Consider the following 20,979-nt stretch of genomic DNA (forward strand, 5'->3'; position numbering starts at 1 on the left):
GAAAAGTAGTCGCAGGCTCCTCTTCTGTTTTTCACATGATTTGATTAAGACCTGGAATGCCCTGGAAGGGGCTGCTCTGTCTGTTTGTTGTTTGTGTCCCCCCCTTACATTTTTACATTTACCTACCTGAGAGTTTTCCTTCCTTCCTTCCTTCCTTCCTTGAAAGATGATCTGGAGATCTGCACATTTCTGCTGTTAGATATTTTTTTATTTTTGCTCTCTGTGTGATAGACTAAAAGCTAGTGATTAACAGCTAATAGGAAGGCTTTTCCGAAGCTCTTGTAATGTTTTGCGACGTTAGCTGTGCAGTGAAGACACTCTTATAAGGTAGACCACTATTATTATCTCTATGTCACCACAGGGGTGCTAAGGTTTAGAGAAAGGGGTGGGGAAACCTCAGGTCTGAGGGCCATCCAGCCTCCTCCCTGTGGCCCTTGGAATCCTCCCCAGCCACACTCCTCTTGGGCCTTGCTTCATACCCCAGATGTTGTTGTATTGTTAGAATGTGTTCCTGAACCCTGATAATGCATTGCTTGTCTCGGTGGAGGATAAAGAGGATAAAGGATGCTATGAAGGTGCATGTTGAGCACAAGCCCCTCTTTATCCTGATACTGATTTATTAGCACCCATAGCTGAACCCACCTCGAGAGCTCAGGGTGGTAGTAACTAACAGCTAAAATGCAACTCCAGAATATCCGCAAGATATTAGAAGCACAACATCGGAACTAAAATTAACCTCTACTAGCTCAGTCCCATCTGTTAAAATAAATATCTGCTGCCTACATAGAAACATAGGAAGTTTCCTTATACCGAGTCAGACCATTCAGGTCAGTATTATCTATGCTGACAGGCATTGGTTCTCCAGGGTTTCAGACAGGGACATTTCTCGTTCTGCCTGGAGATTCCCCGAAGAGACACTGCAAGTCAGTGTAGACAATGTTAAGTATAATGGTTTAATGGCACTGTAATGGAGAATGCTTGTATGTAGATTACTAAGGGGTAAACTGGGAATTTCCATCGAAGCTAAAGAAGCGCTCTCCAAGTGTGTAGCAGGTTGGTGATTAACTGTGAATGTTCTCTTCTCTGCCATGTGCCTGACTTAGATCACATGAAAGAAATAGTAGAAATATATAATAATAATAATAAAAATTCCAGTAGCACCTTAGAGACCAACTAAGTTTGTTCTTGGTATGAGCTTTCGTGTGCATGCACACTTCTTCAAATAGGATTGCATTCTATGAATATGGTTGCCTCCATTTTGTGTGAGTTGGAGTCTTTGTTCTCAAGCAGCCAAAGGATGTGATAATGAGGTCTCTCCTAAATGGAAAACAGTCTCCAAGTTCTAATGGAGGCTGGAGAGAGAGAGAGAGAGCTCTGATTTTAGATTTGTTTGGAGTATTTCATATTTTATAAGAAGCTGAGCCTGTGCTGGACATGCGCACAATTGTATGGAATTATTTGGATGTATCATTCATTGTTTTTCTACCTGTTTTTCTTTGAAAACATTCTTGTTAGTAAAGCTCTGAATAATAATTATGGGTCTGGACAATTTTTATTCCAAAAGGTATCCATTTTTATGCATCCAGTTGCTTCAAGCTGCACAATATTAATATATGTGCAATTGACAATACAGAGCTTAATGGTAAGGACCAATGTTTTGACTAGATATAAGGCAAATTTCTGTGCATCTAGTCTTTGAATTCCCTGGCCAGTAAAAATGGCCAGCAGTCCCACGGACACTTGCCTAAGGAACAGATTCTGCAGTGAGGCTTACTTCTGTGTAGACATGCATAGGATTGCGCTCTCAGTTAATTAATCCCGAATATATAGTATACCCCTTTACATAGTCTGAGTACCATGGAGGCTACATTCAGGTAGCATCAATAGTGGAAGCCAGCTTACTTTAATCATCGACCTCAGCTTGTGGGCATTTCACACAAGTTTGATGTGCTCCTGCTGTTAGAATAAATGTGAAATGGAAGCCACTGGTCATTTAAAAATTGAGAGGGAGACGAACACATAGATCTACGTGCTCCGGTGCAAACTTTTGCTGCGCATCATAATTCCCCATGGCCATGTATTGATAGAGTATCCACTTTGCATGCAGGTCCTAGGTTCAGTCCCCAGAATCTCTAGGTGGGGCTGGGAGGGAACCCAGCCTGAAGCCCCGGTCAGTTACTGCCAGTCTCTGTATGCAATACCCAGCAAGATTGACCAGTGATTGACTCAATTTAAGGCAGCATCCTAAGGGAAGGAAGGAGCAAAATATTACACTTGGTGGAGTGACAAATTTTCTTTCCTGTGGAGTGGCTGCTGTGTTTGTACGTAGCAATAAGCCAAGAAATTTTGCTTCATAAAGCATACGGTGTACTCAACTCTCCCACTGCCCACTTAGCATGAAGCCTGAACCTGAAATTGTGCTCTGTTTCTCCCTGACCTGCTAGGATTTCTGAGCTACCAGTAAAGTTTGACTTAAGTCGGGCTGGTGGTCTTGACTTGGTAGGAAAAAAACAAACCGTCATCCTAGGTTCAGACATCGTGCTATACCTGTTGGGGGGAGCAGGGGGGGGAGCAAAGCAGGAGTGACCAGCCTGTGGGCACAGTATGCTTTATAAAGCCAAGGGTGGTTGTGTGTGTGTGTGTGTGTGTGTGTGTGTGTTTAATTTTTTTGCTTAATCTTAGTTGTGGACAGGACTGATAATTAAGAACACAATAAGAGCCCTGCCAGACCTTTTGGAGTCTGCAAGCATATTGGCAGACTGGTGAAACTGCCCTGGGCACTTCACTTCAACCACAGCGCACGCTGTGAACTGTTATGTAAGATACAATAGACTGCTTCTTTCAAAACTAATTTCAGTGGGGAGAGGGGACCTGCTGGATCAGGACAACTGCCTGTCTAGTTCTCACGTGGCCAACCAGATGTCTGGGGAAGACTGAGTGCAACAGTGCTCTCCTCACATGCAATTCTCAGCAACTGGTATTCAGAGGCGTAGTGCCTCTGGCAGTGGAGGTAGAACATAGCCATCTTGGTTAGTGGCCATTGATAGCTTCGTCCTGCTTGAAATTGCCTAATCCTCTGTTAAAGCTAACCAAGTTGTTGGTGGCCTTTTGAATTATGGTGCTGGAGGAGACTCTTGAGAGTCCCATGGACTGCAAGGAGATCAAACCTCTCCATTCTGAAGGAAATCAGCCCTGAGTGCTCACTGGAAGGACAGATCCTGAAGCTGAGGCTCCAGTACTTTGGCCACCTCATGAGAAGAGAAGACTCCCTGGAAAAGACCCTGATGCTGGGAAAGATTGAGGGCACAAGGAGAAGGGGACGACAGAGGACGAGATGGTTGGACAGTGTTCTCAAAGCTATCAACATGAGCTTGACCAAACTGCGGGAGGCAGTGGAAGCAGGAGTGCCTGGCGTGCTCTGGTCCATGGGGTCACGAAGAGTTGGACACAACTAAACAACAACAACAAAGTTGGTGGCCATCCCTGCCTCTTGTGGGAGCGAGTTCCCTAGCTAAGCTGTGTGCCGTGTAAATAATTGATCCAGTTATATTGATACTAGGACCTTCTCTGTAGAACTTAATAGCAAATACTGCTGTAAATCTTTTTTTAAAACAACAACAACAACAGATGCAATGGTTTTGAAATAAGATTTCCAAGAACAAGGACCAGACTGCTCTTTGCATTCACTCTAGCAGTGGCTCCCGCTGCGTTGAGTGAAAGTACAGCAGAGTCAATCTTTTGAGGATTCCTGATTTCTCACGGTAAGATTCCTCAGTTTATAAAAACCAAAACATGCAAAATGAACTTTCTCCTTTAGGGTTAATTAGAAAGTTAATCCAAAGTCCATTAAAGTTATTGAATATTCTCCCCAAAACTTCAGGGGAGCCCTTAAGTTAACAATAAAGCCAAACACATTTAACCAAGGGGGAAAGGGAATGGTTATTACAGTAAATTAGTTCCTAGAGAATATTGCGGTTTTAATTATTATAAATGCCTTCCAGAATAACCTAGTATCTTCATTAGCTGAGGCCTAAGATAACCCTGTTACCTTAATTTATATTTTTTCACCCTGAGTAACTAATCTGGAATTGCTGAACAAATACCAGCCAAGAATAATTTTAACACTGGCTGGGACTATGGAGCAGAAGAGAGAATTGGCATTACTTCCCAACTTTTACCTTATTGCGTAGAAGATGTCAAATTTAGTTTCAAGAACTACAACAGACCTGGAAGGCATCTGTTATTTTAGGGAAGAAAAAGTCACAGTTAGAAATAGTCTCACAGGAGAGTGCCTTAAGAAAGTATCCAGAATGCTGCTGCTAGCATTTTACAAAAAAAAAAAAAAAAAAAAAGGAAGCAAAAAAATAAAATAAAGCAATACTGATTTTGAACAGAATTTAATCCACTTTCCCACAGTAACTTGCTGCTGTACCTGGAATGACAACTGTTCGTTGTTATATAAGCATTTTTGCAGCGCTTCTCCCATCTGTACATGACACTTAGTAAACCTTAGAATACCCTGTAAGGTTGACCACGTGAAAGAGATAGGGGTTTGAGGCTGAGTGGCTTGACCAGGGCCACGCAATGACCTGAAATTTGAACTTGGGACATCCAAACTCATCCCCTTCTTAAGGTTCCAGGAGTCGCAAATCGGGAACTTAAATGGTGAAGTCCAAGCACCTTACTCGTGCCAAGCAGAAGGAGCTGCTGGCCTCATTTCAGCAGCACAGCACCATCACTAAAGACATCACAAGAAGACCCTAGGGTAGGGGCAGCCAACATGGCACCCTCCATAAGTTGTTGGAATACAACTCCCATTATCCATGACCATTGGCAATGCTGGCCGAGGCAGATGTGAGTTGAAGTTCAACAACATCTAGAAGATACCACATTGGTTGTTGCTGCCCTACATCCTATCTCGCCACTTAAGTTTTGCTTCCATAACTTCACAACTACACTGCCCAGAGTCATTGGTACCAACGTGCGCTGAGATTGCCGATTCCTCCCCTGTGTTACCTGTTAGCCCTTTCAGACAAATTTGTAAAGAATGTAATCAGTTTGTAAACACACACGTACATAGAATCAGACTGCTGGCTCTTAACTTGTTTGTGAGTTTGTTTGGTTCTGGGACCTTTAAGATAAAATTATAAAAATGCAAAGAAGTGTGCAACAGAGAGAAGAAACATATAACAGTAAATAAAATAATTGAGATAGAATACTTCTCTCTTTGTGCATTATACCCGAACAGGTGTAATGAGTAGGTAGCATGGGGACAATGCGCTTTCCTGCCCCAATATTTCTGCTTTCCCTGCCATCTCTGCCCCTGTCGAACAGGGAAAGTCTGAAGAGAACTCCCTAACAATGTTCATTTTAACACGAGTAGAACCCCCGCAGGATCAAGAACCTTGAGAAAGCAGAGTTCCTGATTGCCTAGAGCTTTCTACCCACATGTGAGCAAACACAGGTAGACGCCTCCTCCAGACCTTCTGTATTCATCACAGGAAACTTGAGGTCTACTTGGGTGGGGTCAGGGGTGCTAGGGACCTGAGCCTTCCAATTTTGTGTTAACACTTCTTCTTCAAGGCACAGCAACTGAACGGGGCTGATCCATTGATTAAATCATAGACTAAAACCTTCTAGATCTTGACATGTGCTGCAGAATGCTCACCTTTCAGTAGATCTGTGTGGCTGAAAACCTTCCGGAATCCTTGTGTAAGGATAATGTAGCTGCATGTACAGTGTGGTTTAGAGCTTGTCGTAGCATCCAGAAACTGGGGGAGCTATATATCCCCTCTAATTGGCCCAAGTCATTTTGGCACCTGAAGCAAAACACAAAATGGTGTCCCCCCCTCCTCTCCAGGAAAGAAGGGGTGAGTGAAGAACTACATCAGGAACAAGGGGTGGGGAAATAAAGATCTACATCAGAATCTGCTGCCTCTCTGGTTTCTGCTGCCTGAAGTGGTTGCCTTGCCTTGCCTTGCCTTGCCTTGCCTTGCCTTGCCTTGCCTTGCCTTGCCTTGCCTTGCCTTGCCTTGCCTTGCCTTGCCTTGCCTTGCCTCGTGGTTGGGGCTGCTCCTGGCTGCTGTACACAGCCTGGCCACAGTATTGCTCTGACATGAATACTTTGATTGGCAGTAGCTTCCCATGGTCTCATGTGGGTCTTTCCTATGCCTGCTACCTGCATGCTTTTAACTGGAGAGATTGGACGACTGGACTTCTTTTGCTTGCAGAGCATGTGTTCTGCCACTGAGCTATGGCACCTCCACTTGGAGTGGGGCTTCCTTTCAGCTTAAACAAGCAAAACGTAAACAATCCCAATGGGGTACTTTCAAAGTGTCTCTTCCAGTCACTGTCCAATACAACCAAGCATCCCTGTGGATTGAATTTGGAATTCACGAGCAAATTTGCCACTCTGCAATTATGTAATCCATTTTCAACAATAACCCAGGCACTTCTCTTGTACAGGCATACTTCTTGCTATAATAAACCTCTTAAAATGTCACTATCAGTTCAGTTGCCCTTGAGGAATGTGTTTATGGAGTTTGCTATAATGAGGAAATTTAATTGAAGAAGTTCAAAATGAGTTAAGTGCTTCGTGTACACTGTTGCTTGGAATGAGCTTGTGCTTTAAATTGATATTTCTATGCGTACACAAACACACACAGCTGCCTCACATCTGCTGTGAGGTAGCCCAGCATCTTAAAATTGATTTTGTTATGGGGAAGATGTAAAAGGTCACCCCCACTCCCCCGTATCAATTGTCTATTCGGAGACCCTTAGGCTGTAGCATGGTGTTGGACAAAACGTCACTCCTGCCAAATTGTGGAAGGAAGTGTGGTACGGAATACTTGACAAAGTTCATGTGAGCTATGGGAATAGGTGGAGTTCTCTAATTTTTGTCATGTTGATGCTCTGCAGCAGCTCTTTTTTTGGAAATAAATTTTCTTTTTGTCACAGATGAAACATAAATGACACATTCCTATAGGTCAGCCACGTCCAACTCTCAAGAGACTGTGATCTACTCACATTATAAAAATACTGGCTGTGAATTACCCATCGTTATTGACAGGCAAAGTTGTTGAGCTTTTTCGGGGGGGGGGAGAGATCTACTGCAATCTACCACAAATGTCCAGTGACATTAAAGGTAAAGGACCCCTGGATGGTTAAGTGCAGTCAAAAGGCGACTGTGGGGTTGCGGTGATCATCTCGCCTTCAGGCCGAGAGAGCCGACGTTTGCCCGCAGACAGCTTTCCGGGTCTTGTGGCCAGCATGACTAAACCACTTCTGGCGCAGCGGAATACACTGACTGAAACCACGCTGTTTACCTTCCTGCCACAGCAGTACCTATTCATTTGCTGGCACTGGTGTGCTTTTTAACTGCTAGGTTGGCAGGAGCTGGGACAGAGCAATGGGAGCTCACCCCATCACGGGGATTTGAACCGCCGACCTTCTGATTGGCAAGCCCAAGAGGCTCAGTGGCTTAGACCACAGTGCCACCCGCGTCCCTGCTTGGTGGTGTGGATCAGGCTCTACCTAAAGGACAAAGCACAATAACAAAGGACCAGTGACCCACAGTGGCCCATCACAGCTTCCCACAGCCTGAAGCAGCTGCAAGCGGGGGGGGGGGGGGGGCTTCTTTAACAAAAATAAAATGTGGACATAGGAAATGCCTTTGGACCACCTCATATGTCAGGGGTGGGGAAGCTTTGGCCCCCCAGGTGTTGCTGAACTACAATGCCAATAATCCCTGACCATTGGCCATTTTTTTTCTAAGGCTGATAGGAATCCACATTCCCCCAGCCCCTGCACTGCTGCTATGCCTGACTAAGGGATACATAGCATGGATATTTCTTGGAAGCAATGTGGTGCTTTTCACAGCAAGCTGTTTCCTGCTTTGTTCTATGGGGACTGGAGGTAGCATTATGAAGAATTTAAAGGATGCTTTTAAAGGATTGTGTAAGACTAGAGTAAGACTGGGTAAGATGAGAGAGAGAGAGAGAGAGAGAGAGAGAGAGAGAGGCAGGCATCTTACCTGGTAAAGCAAAATAAATGCAGGTGATTTTTTATTTTTTTAAAGGGATGGAGCAGAAACATTTGTGTCCCTTTCAAATTACTTTTTAGGGCAGGTGAAGAAAGGAGCTTTCCTGGAAAGCAAAGAGCCTGCAGAAAATGCGATGGTGTTTTTTTAAAAAAGACAAAGCAAGGCTGGTACAGTAATCAAGATGGTTATGCACTTTTGCTTAAGTACTGTCTTGTTAATTTAGGAATGCCGCCCTCTGGATTAGGTCTTGAATATTTATGCATCCTTCCAAATGTTAAGGTGACATAAATCTACCATGAGGTATCAGGTGGCTTCCGATGAGGGAGATGTCATTTGCCTTCCTCAACTTTTGATGTGGAAGAAGTGATGTGTGAATATACTCCATTTTGTTCTTCCATTGGTTTAAAAAAAAAAAGTGAGGGGGGGGACCCCCTTCGCTTCTTTTCATTTGAGCTTTTATAGGAAAATCTTCCGGCTGCTGTCAGTCTCTGATATTGAAAGCAGCATGTTATTCACTCTGGGCAGCCACCAATAAAATTTCAGAATCCATCACTCAGTGATGGGTGTTCTTAATCTGCCTGCTACAAGCATCTGTGGCCTTTCGCTTCCTAATTCTGCAGTACATTTTAATAGAGCTGGCATTTTGCATTATGGTGCCCTTCAGAGTCCATTAAATACATCCGTAGCAGCAAGATTTCAAACACTCTTAATGGAAACACAAGACACTTTCAAAATTAATAAGTGCTCTTTAATATGTTAAACAATGTTCACGTATCGTGATTCCAAATAACATCAAATACTTTATCACAATCTCCACTGCACAAGCTCAAGCTTGTTGTGCTCTAACATAATTTGAACGTCCAGTTTATGGTCCTTCAAAGAATGTGAAACATTTACTTTTTCTATTACGTAATAAAACCGGAAGAATAACATCTTGCAGTATAACGGGGGGTGGGTGGGTTGTGTCATTTCGGGACTGGATACCAGATTAGCAGCCACACCTCCCAAGTGGTCTTCTCTTTGGACTGAGGGCCCAAACATGTAATACAGGATATATTTGATTGGCACTTTTTATTCCAGGTTAGTTAACCAAGGCATCCACCTCTATTAGCCAGGATCCAAAGAACTGCACAAGTCAGATGTGTCCAAGAGGGCTTTGGGTTTCTATTTTTAAATAGAATATTCCTGCACTGAAAGATATCAAATCACAAGAGCCATGGCTCAAAGGGAGATTGCACACTGCATGCAGATGGTGCCGGGTTCAAACTCTGGCATTTCCCAGATACTTGCAAACCATTACCTGATCTGTGTGGGCCAATGCTCTGGCTTAGTGTCCTGGCTTCGCATAAGGGAATTTCCTTACTTTAGATTCTGGGGAGATTTTTCAAAAACAGTTTCTGATTGGGCTGACTAAAGGAAGAGTTAGGAGGAATTAAAGAACCTTTTAATGAGGGTGAAAGAGGAAAGCGCAAAATATGGTCTGAAGCTCAACATCAAAAAAAACTAAGATCGTGGCCACTAGTCCCATCACCTCCTGGCAAATAGAAGGGGAAGAAATGGAGGCAGTGAGAGATTTTACTTTCTTGGGCTCCATGATCACTGCAGATGGTGACAGCAGTCACGAAATTAAGAGACGCCTGCTTCTTGGGAGAAAAGCAATGACAAACCTAGACAGCATCTTAAAAAGCAGAGACAACACCTTGCCAACAAAGGTTCGCATTGTTAAAGCTATGGTTTTCCCAGTAGTGATGTATGGAAGTGAGAGCTGGACCGTAAAGAAGGCTGATCACCGAAGAACTGATGCTTTTGAATTATGGTGCTGGAGGAGACTCTTGAGAGTCCCATGGACTGCAAGAAGATCAAGCCTATCCATTCTGAAGGAAATCAGCCCTGAGTGCTCACTGGAAGGACAGATTCTGAAGCTGAGACTCCAATACTTTGGCCACCTCATGAGAAGAGAAGACTCCCTGGAAAACACCCTGATGTTGGGAAAGATGGAGGGCACAAGGAGAAGGGGATGACAGAGGACGAGATGGTTGGACAGTGTTCTCGAAGCTACCAGTACGAGTTTGACTAAACTACGGGAGGCAGTGGAAGACAGGAGTGCCTGGAGTCCTTTGGTTCATGGGGTCACGAAGAGTCGGACACGACTAAACAACAACAAAAGAAGAATGGAAGATGTGAGAGCTATGTGAGATCTCAAGCGGCTAAACCGGAAAATGAAAAAATAGAAAAAATTCCTTCACTTATACAAGTGGATATCATCCACCCCACAGCTGTAGACGTGTGGCTCTGGGTTGCATCCATGCTTACTTTACTCATAGTAAACACATTGAATTAATTAGCAGGGCTAACTTAGGTCCATTGATTTAATTAGGTTTACTCTGAGTAAAACCTGGTTGGATTAACTTCTTTGGTTCTGCACCCGCGATCCATCAATATTTGGCAACATTATGATTCAACCCGAGTTTTCAACAAGAAGGGCAAGACCTTCACCAAACGCTCTTCTGCCCAAGAGCCCACATTTCTGTAGTCCAGCATTTCCCAACCTTGGGCCTCCAGCTGTTTTTGGACTACAACTCCCATAATCCTCAGCTAGCAAGACCAGTGGTCAGGGATGATGGGAATTGTAGTTCGAAAACAGCTGGAGGCCCAAGGTTAGGAAACGCTGCTGTAGTCGACGTGGAGGAGAGTGATTCTGCACACACCTGTTTCTTATACTCCAGATTAGTTCATCTTGATTCCTATTTGCTCAGTCTTCCGTTGCTGTTGCAGACTCACCCGTGGGAAGAACAAGATGCTGTCAGAGATGCCAAACAGCGCAGGCAGAAACTTCCTCACCACCACCCCAGTTTCCGCAGCTTGAATACAAAGTTTGTTGCCATCGCTTGTGAAAAGAGATGATTCAGTTGATATTTCAGCTGAAAAGACACAAACTTTGCAAAAAACACACAAAAACAAACCTCTGTGTCTTGGCAAGACATTGAAATGGAAGAAGGATTACTCTTTCCCAGTATTTCAAAACCCTACCCTTCATTTGGGGGTTACATGAAACTTCTTTTGCAGTCGCATCAGCAATAATTTATCACGGAGAAACCCCTGAAAGCTTCTCTGCTCAATAATTCTATGTGTGTGGATCAAGTTACAATCGAGGCTTCTTGCCAGATATGTATAGGGAAACTGCCTCTCATCTTCATTTCCCTAGGGTGTCTCATGCAATATTCCAAGGCTAAATAGTTACCTGCAGCATTAAATAACTCACACAATATTAGCTTGTGGCCCTTTGCCCTGGCCTCGTATGGTCCCCTTGTCTGCCCTTCAGGCTACGGAGTTAATAAGCTTGGTTGTCACATTGTTCCAGTGCACAAGGCAGCATGCTCTGAAAACAAATAGATGCAATCACACTTGCGCTGATTTATTATTTTGGGCAAGCCGACAAAGAAATACGGTACCACATAATGAAACTCGTTTCTAGTTTGATATTTGCAAGTTTGAAAACTGGAGCTGTGTTTCTCCAGGATAATGGAATGCCTGATGCTCTGCCTTGCTATTGATGACTGCTCTATTCTTTACTTTCCCTAATAAAATAAACAACATTATTTCAGCACACATTCCATCTTCTCTGGTAATAAAAGCAAAACATAAAGACAGGAATGTGCTGTTAGTATTTCTTCCGTGGGCTGTTTCAGGTCTGATATTTTGCAGGTGTGTGTTAATTGTGATGTGTCTTAAAGCAGCATTTATCTGTCTCTCTTGGCAAATACCCCATGTTGGACCCTTGTGCCATCTAAGCCAGAATGCTCGATTATTCAATCTCTTCCTACCTTGAAATGTAGGTAACATCCACACTCATCTCTTTAAAGCACTGCTATACCATGGCTGTCCAAGTGGTATAGGAGTTCTCAGTGACAGAACATATACTTTGGCTGCAAAATCTCCCCAGTTCAGCTCTTAGCACTTCCTAGTTAAAAGAATCAGGTCGCAGGTGATGCCTAAGGCTTCAGTCTTGGGCAGACCCTGAACAGTGGACAGTACTGGATTAGATGCTTTGTATATTCCCAAGTGAAGAGTTGATGGATGTCACTTGCCTTTCCTCTATGGTCCCATTTATTTATGGATTATCTTGAACATCCCATTATCAGCTGTATTTTTCTGGCCTCGTAAGAAGATGCAGGATACCCTTGTGATGGAAGCAGAAGCCTTGAAAGGATAGAGAGTCAGACTTTACCCATAAAACCCTGTGCTCGCCAGCTGTAATTCTTGCCTGTTCAGTTTTGCCACTACAGGGTGTTGTCATTGCTGCCTCTTTCTACCATTTAATGCCCAATTATACAGTGGTACCTCGGGTTACATATGCTTCAGGTTACAGACTCCGCTAACCCAGAAATAGTGCTTCAGGTTAAGAACTTTGCTTCAGGATGAGAACAGAAATCGTGCTCCAGCAGTGTGGCAGCAGCAGGAGGCCCCATTAGCTAAAGTAGTGCTTCAGGTTAAGAACAGTTTCAGGTTAAGAATGGACCTCTGGAACAAATTAAGTACTTAACCCGAGGTACTACTGTACTGCTATTTATAGCATGGCCCAGGAAACTTGCTGGACTCCAACTCCCATCCTCCCTAGCTACTATGGTGGATGATCAGTCATGATGATGATGATAATTAATGGTGATGGGCGTTGTGTTCCAGCAACACCCATAGGGCGACAGGGGTGGGCCACCCCTGCTTTATAGCAATGAAAGGCTATGCACTCAGATTTTCTCCTGGACTTAAAGGACTGGAGAGTGGGGAGACAGAGAACACAAGAGCGTTTCAGTTGTATATGTTCTCTTCTGGCTCTTTAAATTGGAAATGACAGGATGATGAGAGCAGCTGGTTTCACTGCAAGAAAGACCTGGCTCCAAAGCCTGCCTGCCTTGTCATCTCATGCAGGCACTATGCTGCTTTTAGCATCAGCATTGCAACTGACACAGCTCTCTCTCTCTATCTGCAGAGCAGCTGTGGTGGTCTCAGGCAAGTGGGACCAGTTATATCTGCTTAATTTGACTTCCAGGTCTCAACCCTGGAGCAACCTTTTCTCTTCTGACAAGCACAGCACCCCTTGTCCTGTTCCACTGCCAGTCCATCACCCACCCACTCTCCACTTTCTTTCCTTAGAGCAAAAATGAAAGATCACCTGCTCATGAGAAGGTGGGCATCAGAACCTAGGGGGAAAGCCAAGAGGCTTAAGCCTTGGCTGGGGGGCTTATAGAAGGACAGAGTGATGCTAGAAGGCAGTCCTTAAATGGTCCGCATGCCACTACTGGACAAATAGAAGCCCATGAGTAGCACTGTTTTTTCTAGGGCCTCTTTCGGTCAATGTCCCTGAATACTAGTTGTGCTTAACAGAATGGCATTGTCAAAATGTCCTTAAAACCAGGACAGAGTCCAGCTTCTCCCCTCTTTCTGCCGCCCCTCCATTTCTGCTTTCAGCTTGGAATACAATAGAGATCTGATCTCTTTTTACATAGCTTTCTGCCAGTGTCATACGTATTTGCTGATGCCAGCCCAGTTCACATTGTGAGGTTAGTGCAGTAAAACAGCTGAAACAACTTTTATTTGGCTTGACCTCAAGGACGTGTTGGATGATCAAAGCACGTTTTGATCATTGCAGGCTTCCCTTTAGTAGGCTCCTCACGTGTGACTTTCATAAAAACCTAAGCTTTGTGATTAAAACTGAAGACTCTAATTTGTTTCTCTGGACACATGTGACTTGAACTTATGCTAGGCTTTGTCCATCATGGACATTGCATTTGTACCTATGTAGCTCTTTTCTCTTGTGATTTTCTTTTACTAGCATTTGCTGGACTAATTTGATGTGTGTGTGAGAGAGAGGCATGTCCATCCTATGAAAATTTAATCCATTGAGCTCAACAGGAAATAAAATAGGCTGCTTTTCCTTGTTTCAGCTCTTTGAAATAACTTTGCCACTAGGTGTTGCATACTTTTTGTGTTAGGACCCTGCTTGAAGCATTTTTTTTTTTAGTTAAATAGTTTAACTCGCCCTGTAGAGTGTTTCTTTTTCTTTTACACAGGAGACCTTCAAGCATTTCAGGAACTGATTTGTGTCATTGCCAGGACTTAAGCAAAAGGGTTGGGAACCTGTAACCCTCCAGATACTGCCCCTTCCCATCGTCCCTAATCATTGGCCATGTTGGCTTGGGTTGATGGGAGTTGGAGTCCAGTAACATCTGAAGCTCCACAGGTTCCCCACCCCTGATAAGATCCTATCTGTGGAGCAGTCATTTGTCAAGATGAATGTGATTGGTTGGAGATGCCTTCAGAATAGAAGGGCATCCGAGCAATTTTGAACCCAAGCAATTTTGCTCTCAGGGCATATCCATCTTGTCACATATCTACTTAAGCTTCCAGTTGGCTCTAGCCTGTCCTGAAGCCACAGTCTTGAATTATCTTCTTCTTAATTTAGCTTGCATCCAGACCCTCAGTGAACTGTCCATGGTCCTAATGACACACTGGTTATCTTGTACTCTTGCCATGCTTTGCTGGTGCTTCAGCCTAAAATAGGAGACCTTGTAGTTGACCAATTTCAGTGCTTGCCCTGCATTGTGGAGAAGTTGGAGCTTCCTTTGATGTGCAGAACCATTTGCTAAGAATTAGGCCGGTGATCAGAGAGCATTTGGGTCCAGTTCACAGCAGGTTCCTGTATAACTCTGCAGGGAGTAACACTGGCTGGTTCCTACCACAACCTTGCTTGGCGAAGGGCATGAACTTTTCTTAGGGGAAACTTTGATAGATAGAGCATCTGCTCTGCAATATCAAACAGCGGGGGAAGTCAGTGGGATATAATAATTTTCTAGGCAGAACTATAATGTGTAATGAGCCCTGAGGCTGCTTTCACAAGAGACAATTGAATGGTCTGCACCATAATGTCAGATGGGGCCGGCGTGATGCGTGTTTGTAATGTTAACCTCTTTGCGCCCGTTGTTTTCCAGTGTGCAAAACAGAACAGACACTCTGTGGCAAAAAAAATAATAATCACAGGATGCATGAAAATATTGTTGTCAGGACCAGCCAACGTTCAAAATAGAGTTTGAGAGCTTCCAAATGACACCAGACGCAGATGTTCAAGCATATTAGATAGCATCAGGAAAGAAAATGTTCTGTACCTGAAAAGATGCTCTCACCTTCTTCTTGTAGGTCAGCCTGGCACCTCTATATGTTTCATACTGAAGCTCCCATCGGCCCCAGGCAAGCAGAGCCATGCTGGCTGGAACTGATAAGAGTTATAGTCCAAAACATCAAGTTTGCAAAGGCTGGGAAGGTTATTTCAGTGCCTGAAGTGGTGATGGAAGGTGGTTGGCTAGGTCACTGTCTCTTGGATTTAATGACTTGTCTTACATGGAGTCATGCTTTGATTTATGTAGCGACAGAAGTGCTTCCTTTGTGGGGAGATTAATAGGAGGAGAACATTTGCCCCAGCTTGTTTTCTGGTATTATATCCTAGCAATACATGTTTCTGTACACATCAGATCTTGCACAGGGTCAATTCTGGGCTGCTGGTGGAGAAAGCCCTTGTTAAGGATGAGCATCACATGCAGTGTCTTCAGAAATACTCAGATGTCTCCAGCTAAGTCCTGCTCAGAGTTATGTAGTCATGCTTATTAACTTCAGTGGGTCTACTCTGTGTAGGGCTAACATTGGAAACAACTTACTATGGCAAACATTCAGTCTGTTGTTTTGGAGAGTGCCAGCCTCTTTAAGTGAAGCTTTCCCCACTGCCCGAAACAGAACTCTATTGTGGTTGGCATAGGTAAAGGTAAAGGGACCCCTGACCATTAGGTCCAGTCGTGACCGACTCTGGGGTTGCGGCACTCATCTCTCTTTATTGGTCAAGGGAGCCGGTGTACATCTTCCGGGTCATGTGGCCAGCATGACTAAGCCGCTTCTGGCGAACCAGAGCAGCGCACGGAAATGCCGTTTACCTTCCCACTGGAGCGGTACCTATTTATCTACTTGCACTTTGATGGGCTTTCAAACTGCTAGGTGGGCAGGAGCAGGGACCAAGCAACGGGAGCTCACCCCGTCCCGGGGATTCAAACCACCGACCTTCTGATTGGCAAGTCCTAGGCTCTGTGGTTTAACCCACAGCGCCACCCACGTCCCTTGTCGTTGGCATACCCACCAACAAATTTGCAAGAGCTGTAACAGATCAGGCAACTAGAAAAAGAACTCTTGTTTCAAGCATGAGTCCTGAGCCGTCCCATCTGGAAGATCTTCAGAGGAAATGAGGAAACTGTGGCCCTCCAGATGTTGTTGAACTACAGCTCCCTTCATCTTTGACTATTGTGTCATACAGGCTGGGCCTGGTGGGAGTTGGAGTCCAATAACATCTGAAGAACCAGAGGTTCCACATCCCTGATCTACAGGCTGAGCTGCCTAATAATTGTGGATGCCAACACAAGGTGAGTGCTTTGTGGCTGCCGGTTAGTTCAAGGTGCTGGTTTTGGTGTATAAAGTATTCAACAGCTTGGGAGCAGGATACCTGAAAGATCATCTCACTGCTTATAGCCTGCAGATGACTTCTTATCAGGAGGTCCGTTCCACACAATCTAGAAATTCGGTCTTTAGCATTGTGGAACTTATCATTTGAAATTCCTTCCCCATGACTTCGAAACAGGCACCATCTCTGTTATGTTTTCTGAAGACCTTCCTCTTTCAACAAGTATTTTAGGTAGAGATAGTCTGCATCTGTACTGGAATTGTTTTTTAATATGTTTTTTATTGTTTTATCACCTCTTGCTTGCTGCCCTGTGCTCTTTTGGGAGGAAGGGCAAAACAAAAAGTGATAAACAAACAAACAAACAAACAAACAAACAAACAGTGTATTCTGAGAAGTGTGGGAGTGATAAAGTGGAACAATTCGCCCTGCCTTTTCCCTATGGTTGTTTTAGAAGATGAGCAATTTTAACTGTGTGTGAGAAAGCATCTTTAGTGATGGATATTTATACTGACATATGCTTAAAATTTCAATGTAACTCTCTCAGTTAAACAAGTGCTTCTTTCCTGGGCTTGAAGGTTCCATCCCTTGGCATCTTAGTAGTTGGCACAGCTGAGGGAGATGTTCTCAAGATTCAGGCATGGAGGAGACTTCTGCTGGAGACCGTTGACCTGTCTACTCCAGCCCACCCCAACTGGCCCTCTCCATATGTTGTTGATTCAGTCTCTAAGAGCTCCATTTTTCCTCTAGGACTGCCCAAAGCCAATCAGAATAGACTAGTGGTTCCCAAACCCCACCCCTCCCCTTAAAGGTAAAGAGACCCCTGACCATTAGGTCCAGTCGTGACTGACTCTGGGGTTGCGGCGCTCATCTCGCTTTATTGGCCGAGGGAGCCAGCGTACAGCTTCTGGGTCATGTGGCCAGCATGACTAAGCCGCTTCTGGAGAACCAGAGCAGCGCACGGAAATGCCGTTTACCTTCCCACTGGAGCGGTACCTATTTATCTACTTGCACTTTGTGCTTTCGAACTGCTAGGTTGGCAGGAGCAGGGACCGAGCAACAGGAGCTCACCCCATTGTGGGGATTCGAACCGCTGACCTTCTGATCGGCAAGTCCTAGGCTCTGTGGTTTAACCCACAGCACCACCCGCTTCCAATCCCTCCCCTTAGCTCACTTGAACATTGCTGAGGGTCTTGCCAGACCAGTGAATGGTATTTCTGCCCACTCCAGCAATGGTGATGTGCTGCCCTAGATGCTGTAGAATGTTTAATTTTAATTTTAGGGCTTCTTTGATTTCTTTTTAAAAAATAGTATGACCATCTGAATTCTATAGAACCCCATAGAGCGAGTAGGCTACTCTGTGAAGCAAGATACATAGCATCAGTAAAGACGTCAAACATCTTCCTTTCCCCGCCTGCCCCTGGAGCGCCATAGGTAGGCGCTTCGCTTTCTCATCTGTTGTGAAGCATTGCATCTGCAGCGTTTCCTATTCTGTGCTTGATGGTATCTTTATATATATATATATATATATATATATATATATATATATTTAGAGTAGTAATTCTTTCTGGAGAGAAGCTTCTAAAAACATTTTTAACGGCTTTGTGTCTCTCTCTGTCTCATAGTGTTCCTTCTGTTTTCCCTTAATACCAGACAGATTGGCTATGGACTGTTTAAAAGTTAAATAGGTAATTAAGGCGGGCACGCTCCGTCTGTCTTTGTATGCAGGCGCCGTGCAAACACAGAGGGGAAGGGGTCTCCAGATAGTTTCTGTAAAAGCAGCTCGATGACATACGGTATCTGTGGCTTCACAAGAGGGTAGCTTAGGAACTTTCCAGAACCTTAGCCAGTGTCAGGGAGCAGTGGTGGCTAGATACTGAGGAATGGGCACCAGGAGAAGCGGGGTTGGAGATGGACTTGGAAGAAGGTATCAGTGACTCGCAGGAGCCTGTAACAGCCAGGAGGTGAGAGTCAGAGTCAGGGGAAGCTGCAGAATTACCGTATTTTTCGCCCCATAGGGTGCACCGCCCCATAGGACGCACCTAGTTTTTTTTGGGGGGGGGAATAAAGAAAAAAAAAATATTTCCCCCCCAGGCACGGGGCTGGCGCGGGAGAAGCCCGAGCTTCCCCCGACCCCAGCCCCCACAACAGCCTGCTATCCGCAAGCCTAGGGAGCCGCGCTGGTCTCCCCAGGCTTGCGGAGAGCTGCGCGAAGCCCGGGCGTGCTCTTCAGCGCGCCCCAGGCTTCGGAATGCAGGCAGCTCTGCGCAAGCTTTGGGAGCCCGGCGCGGCTTCGTGGCGGGCTCCCTAGGATTGCACAGAGCTGCAGGAAGCCCGGGAGCGCAGGCAGCTCTGCGCAACCCTTGGGAGCCCGGCATGACTTCGGGTTGCGCAGAGCTTCCTGAAGCCTGGAGAGCGAGAGGGGTCGGTGCGCACCGACCCCTCTCGCTCTCCAGGCTTCAGCGAAAGCCTGCATTCGCCCCATAGGACGCACACACATTTCCCCTTCATTTTTGGAGGGGAAAAATGTGTCCTATAGGGCAAAAAATATGGTAGTGAAGAACAGGTGCAGGAGGTGGGAGAGATACGTCAGGCTGGTGTAGAGCAGGAATAGGCAAACTCCGGCCCTCCAGATGTTTGGGACTACAATTCCCATCATCCCTAGCTAACAGGACCAGTGGTCAGGGATGATGGGAACTGTAGTCCCAAACATCTGGAGGGCCCGAGTTTGCCTATGCCTGGTGTAGAGTCAAGGGTTTCCACACCTCCTCCTGCTGCTGCTGCTGCCTTCACCTCTCCTGCTCCACTGTCTCCCTGAAACCCGAGGAAGCCACTGGCAGGGATGAGAAACTGTGGTTTGTATCCAGTACTAGTTCAGCTCATAGGAGACCACTGAAATAATAGACATGGCTAACTCAGGCCCATGAATTTAATTTAGCTGACAACAACCCAATACTGGGCTGGATGGACAAAAGTCTGACCTGATAGAAGGCAGATTTCTGTCTTCCTTGAAATCTTTGGCCTTTGATTTACTTTGCCTACTGAAGTCTTCCTTGGAGAAGCACTACTGTGCTGAACATCACAGCTTGAAGAGCGAGCCCAGGGCCCTGAAAGCACAGCATGGGTCCAGGATGGAACAGGGAGTGAGATGGGGGAAAGCCATCTTCTTAAAGCAGTTACCTTGCAGATGCACCTCAGGCAGAACTTGGCACCGTAATAAAAGAGGAAGGAGCAGAATTGGCAATCAAAACAAAGGCTGGGCCCCATAATAATCAAGGACGCTTATGAGCCAAAACAATGGCCTGGTGGGAGGAAGGAATTGATTGCCGTGGCAGGAGGTCTTTGCTGCCTTCCTTGCTCTCTGAACTGGTGACAACTGCTAACTAGTGCTGGAGAAGACGAGCTTTGGATTATTGCCCTGTTAAACCTGTTTGCTGCCTTCCATCCCACTTGAGGTCTATCAAAAAGCTTGTGCGCAGCTGTTTAAGAGGGAAGGTACAAATCAAGAAGTCCCTGAATCTAAGAAGAGCCCTGCTGGATAATAAGAATAAGAATAAGAATAAGAATAAGAATAAGAATAAGAATAAGAATAAGAATTTATTATTTGTACTCCGCCCATCTGGCTGGGTTTCCCCAGCCACTCTGGGCAGCTTCCACAAAGACCAAAAATACACTAAGATGTCACACATTTAAAACTTCCCTTAAGATGTCTTCTGAATGTCAGGTAGTTACTTATCGCTTTGACATCTAATGGGAGGGCGTTCCACAGGGCGGGCACCACTACCGAGAAGACCCTCTGCCTGGTTCCCTGTAGCTTTGCTTCTCGCAATGAGGGAACTGCCAGAAGGCCCTCGGCGCTGGACCTCAGTGTCCGGGTAGAATGATGGGGGTTGAGACGCTTCTTCAGGTATACTGGGCCGAGGCCATTTGGGGCTTGAAAGGTCAGCACCAACACTTTGAATTGTGCTTCGAAACGTACTGGGAGCCAATGTAGGTCTTTCAAGACCGGTGTTATGTGGTCTTGGCGGCCGCCCCCAGTCACCAGTCTAGCTGCCACATTCTGGATTAGTTGTAGTTTCCAGGTCACCTTCAAAGGTAGCCCCACGTAGAGCGCATTGCAGTAGTCCAAGCGGGAGATAACTAGAGCATGCACCACTCTGGCAAGACAGTCTGCGGGCAGGTGGGGTCTCAGCCAAAGAGACCCTACCTGCCCACAGACAGGGGATCAGGCCAAAGGCCCACCTAGTCCAGCATTCTACTCTCACCATGGCCAACCAAGTTCCCAGGAGTAACCAGCAAGCAGCAGTACTCACCCCACCTGGGATTCCCAACAACTGGCATTCAGAAGTCATGCTACCTCTGACAGTGGACACTGAACATAGCTGCTTCCTGACCCAGCAGGACTCTTCTCATGTTAGATGAATCCTTTAACCTGAACATACATCCC

General features: G+C 45.3%; 1 protein-coding gene across 3 annotated transcripts in view; it reads left to right on the forward strand.

The window, feature by feature from the left end:
• Positions 1-20,979, forward strand: part of SNX29 (sorting nexin 29) — a 225,936-nt gene that overhangs the window by 189,175 nt on the left and 15,782 nt on the right. The window contains exon 21 of one of the 3 annotated variants that reach the window (XM_080981822.1): positions 17,866-17,890. The exons of the other annotated variants lie outside the window; for them this stretch is intronic. Coding sequence (XP_080837948.1) covers positions 17,866-17,875 — 10 coding nt within the window. The 3' untranslated portion in view covers positions 17,876-17,890. Of the gene's footprint in view, positions 1-17,865; positions 17,891-20,979 lie in introns of those variants that run through there. 3 annotated transcript variants of the gene reach the window in all.

The sequence above is a fragment of the Podarcis pityusensis genome (genome assembly GCF_964106645.2).
Source record: "Podarcis pityusensis genome assembly, chromosome: 14".
NCBI lineage: Eukaryota > Metazoa > Chordata > Lepidosauria > Squamata > Lacertidae > Podarcis > Podarcis pityusensis.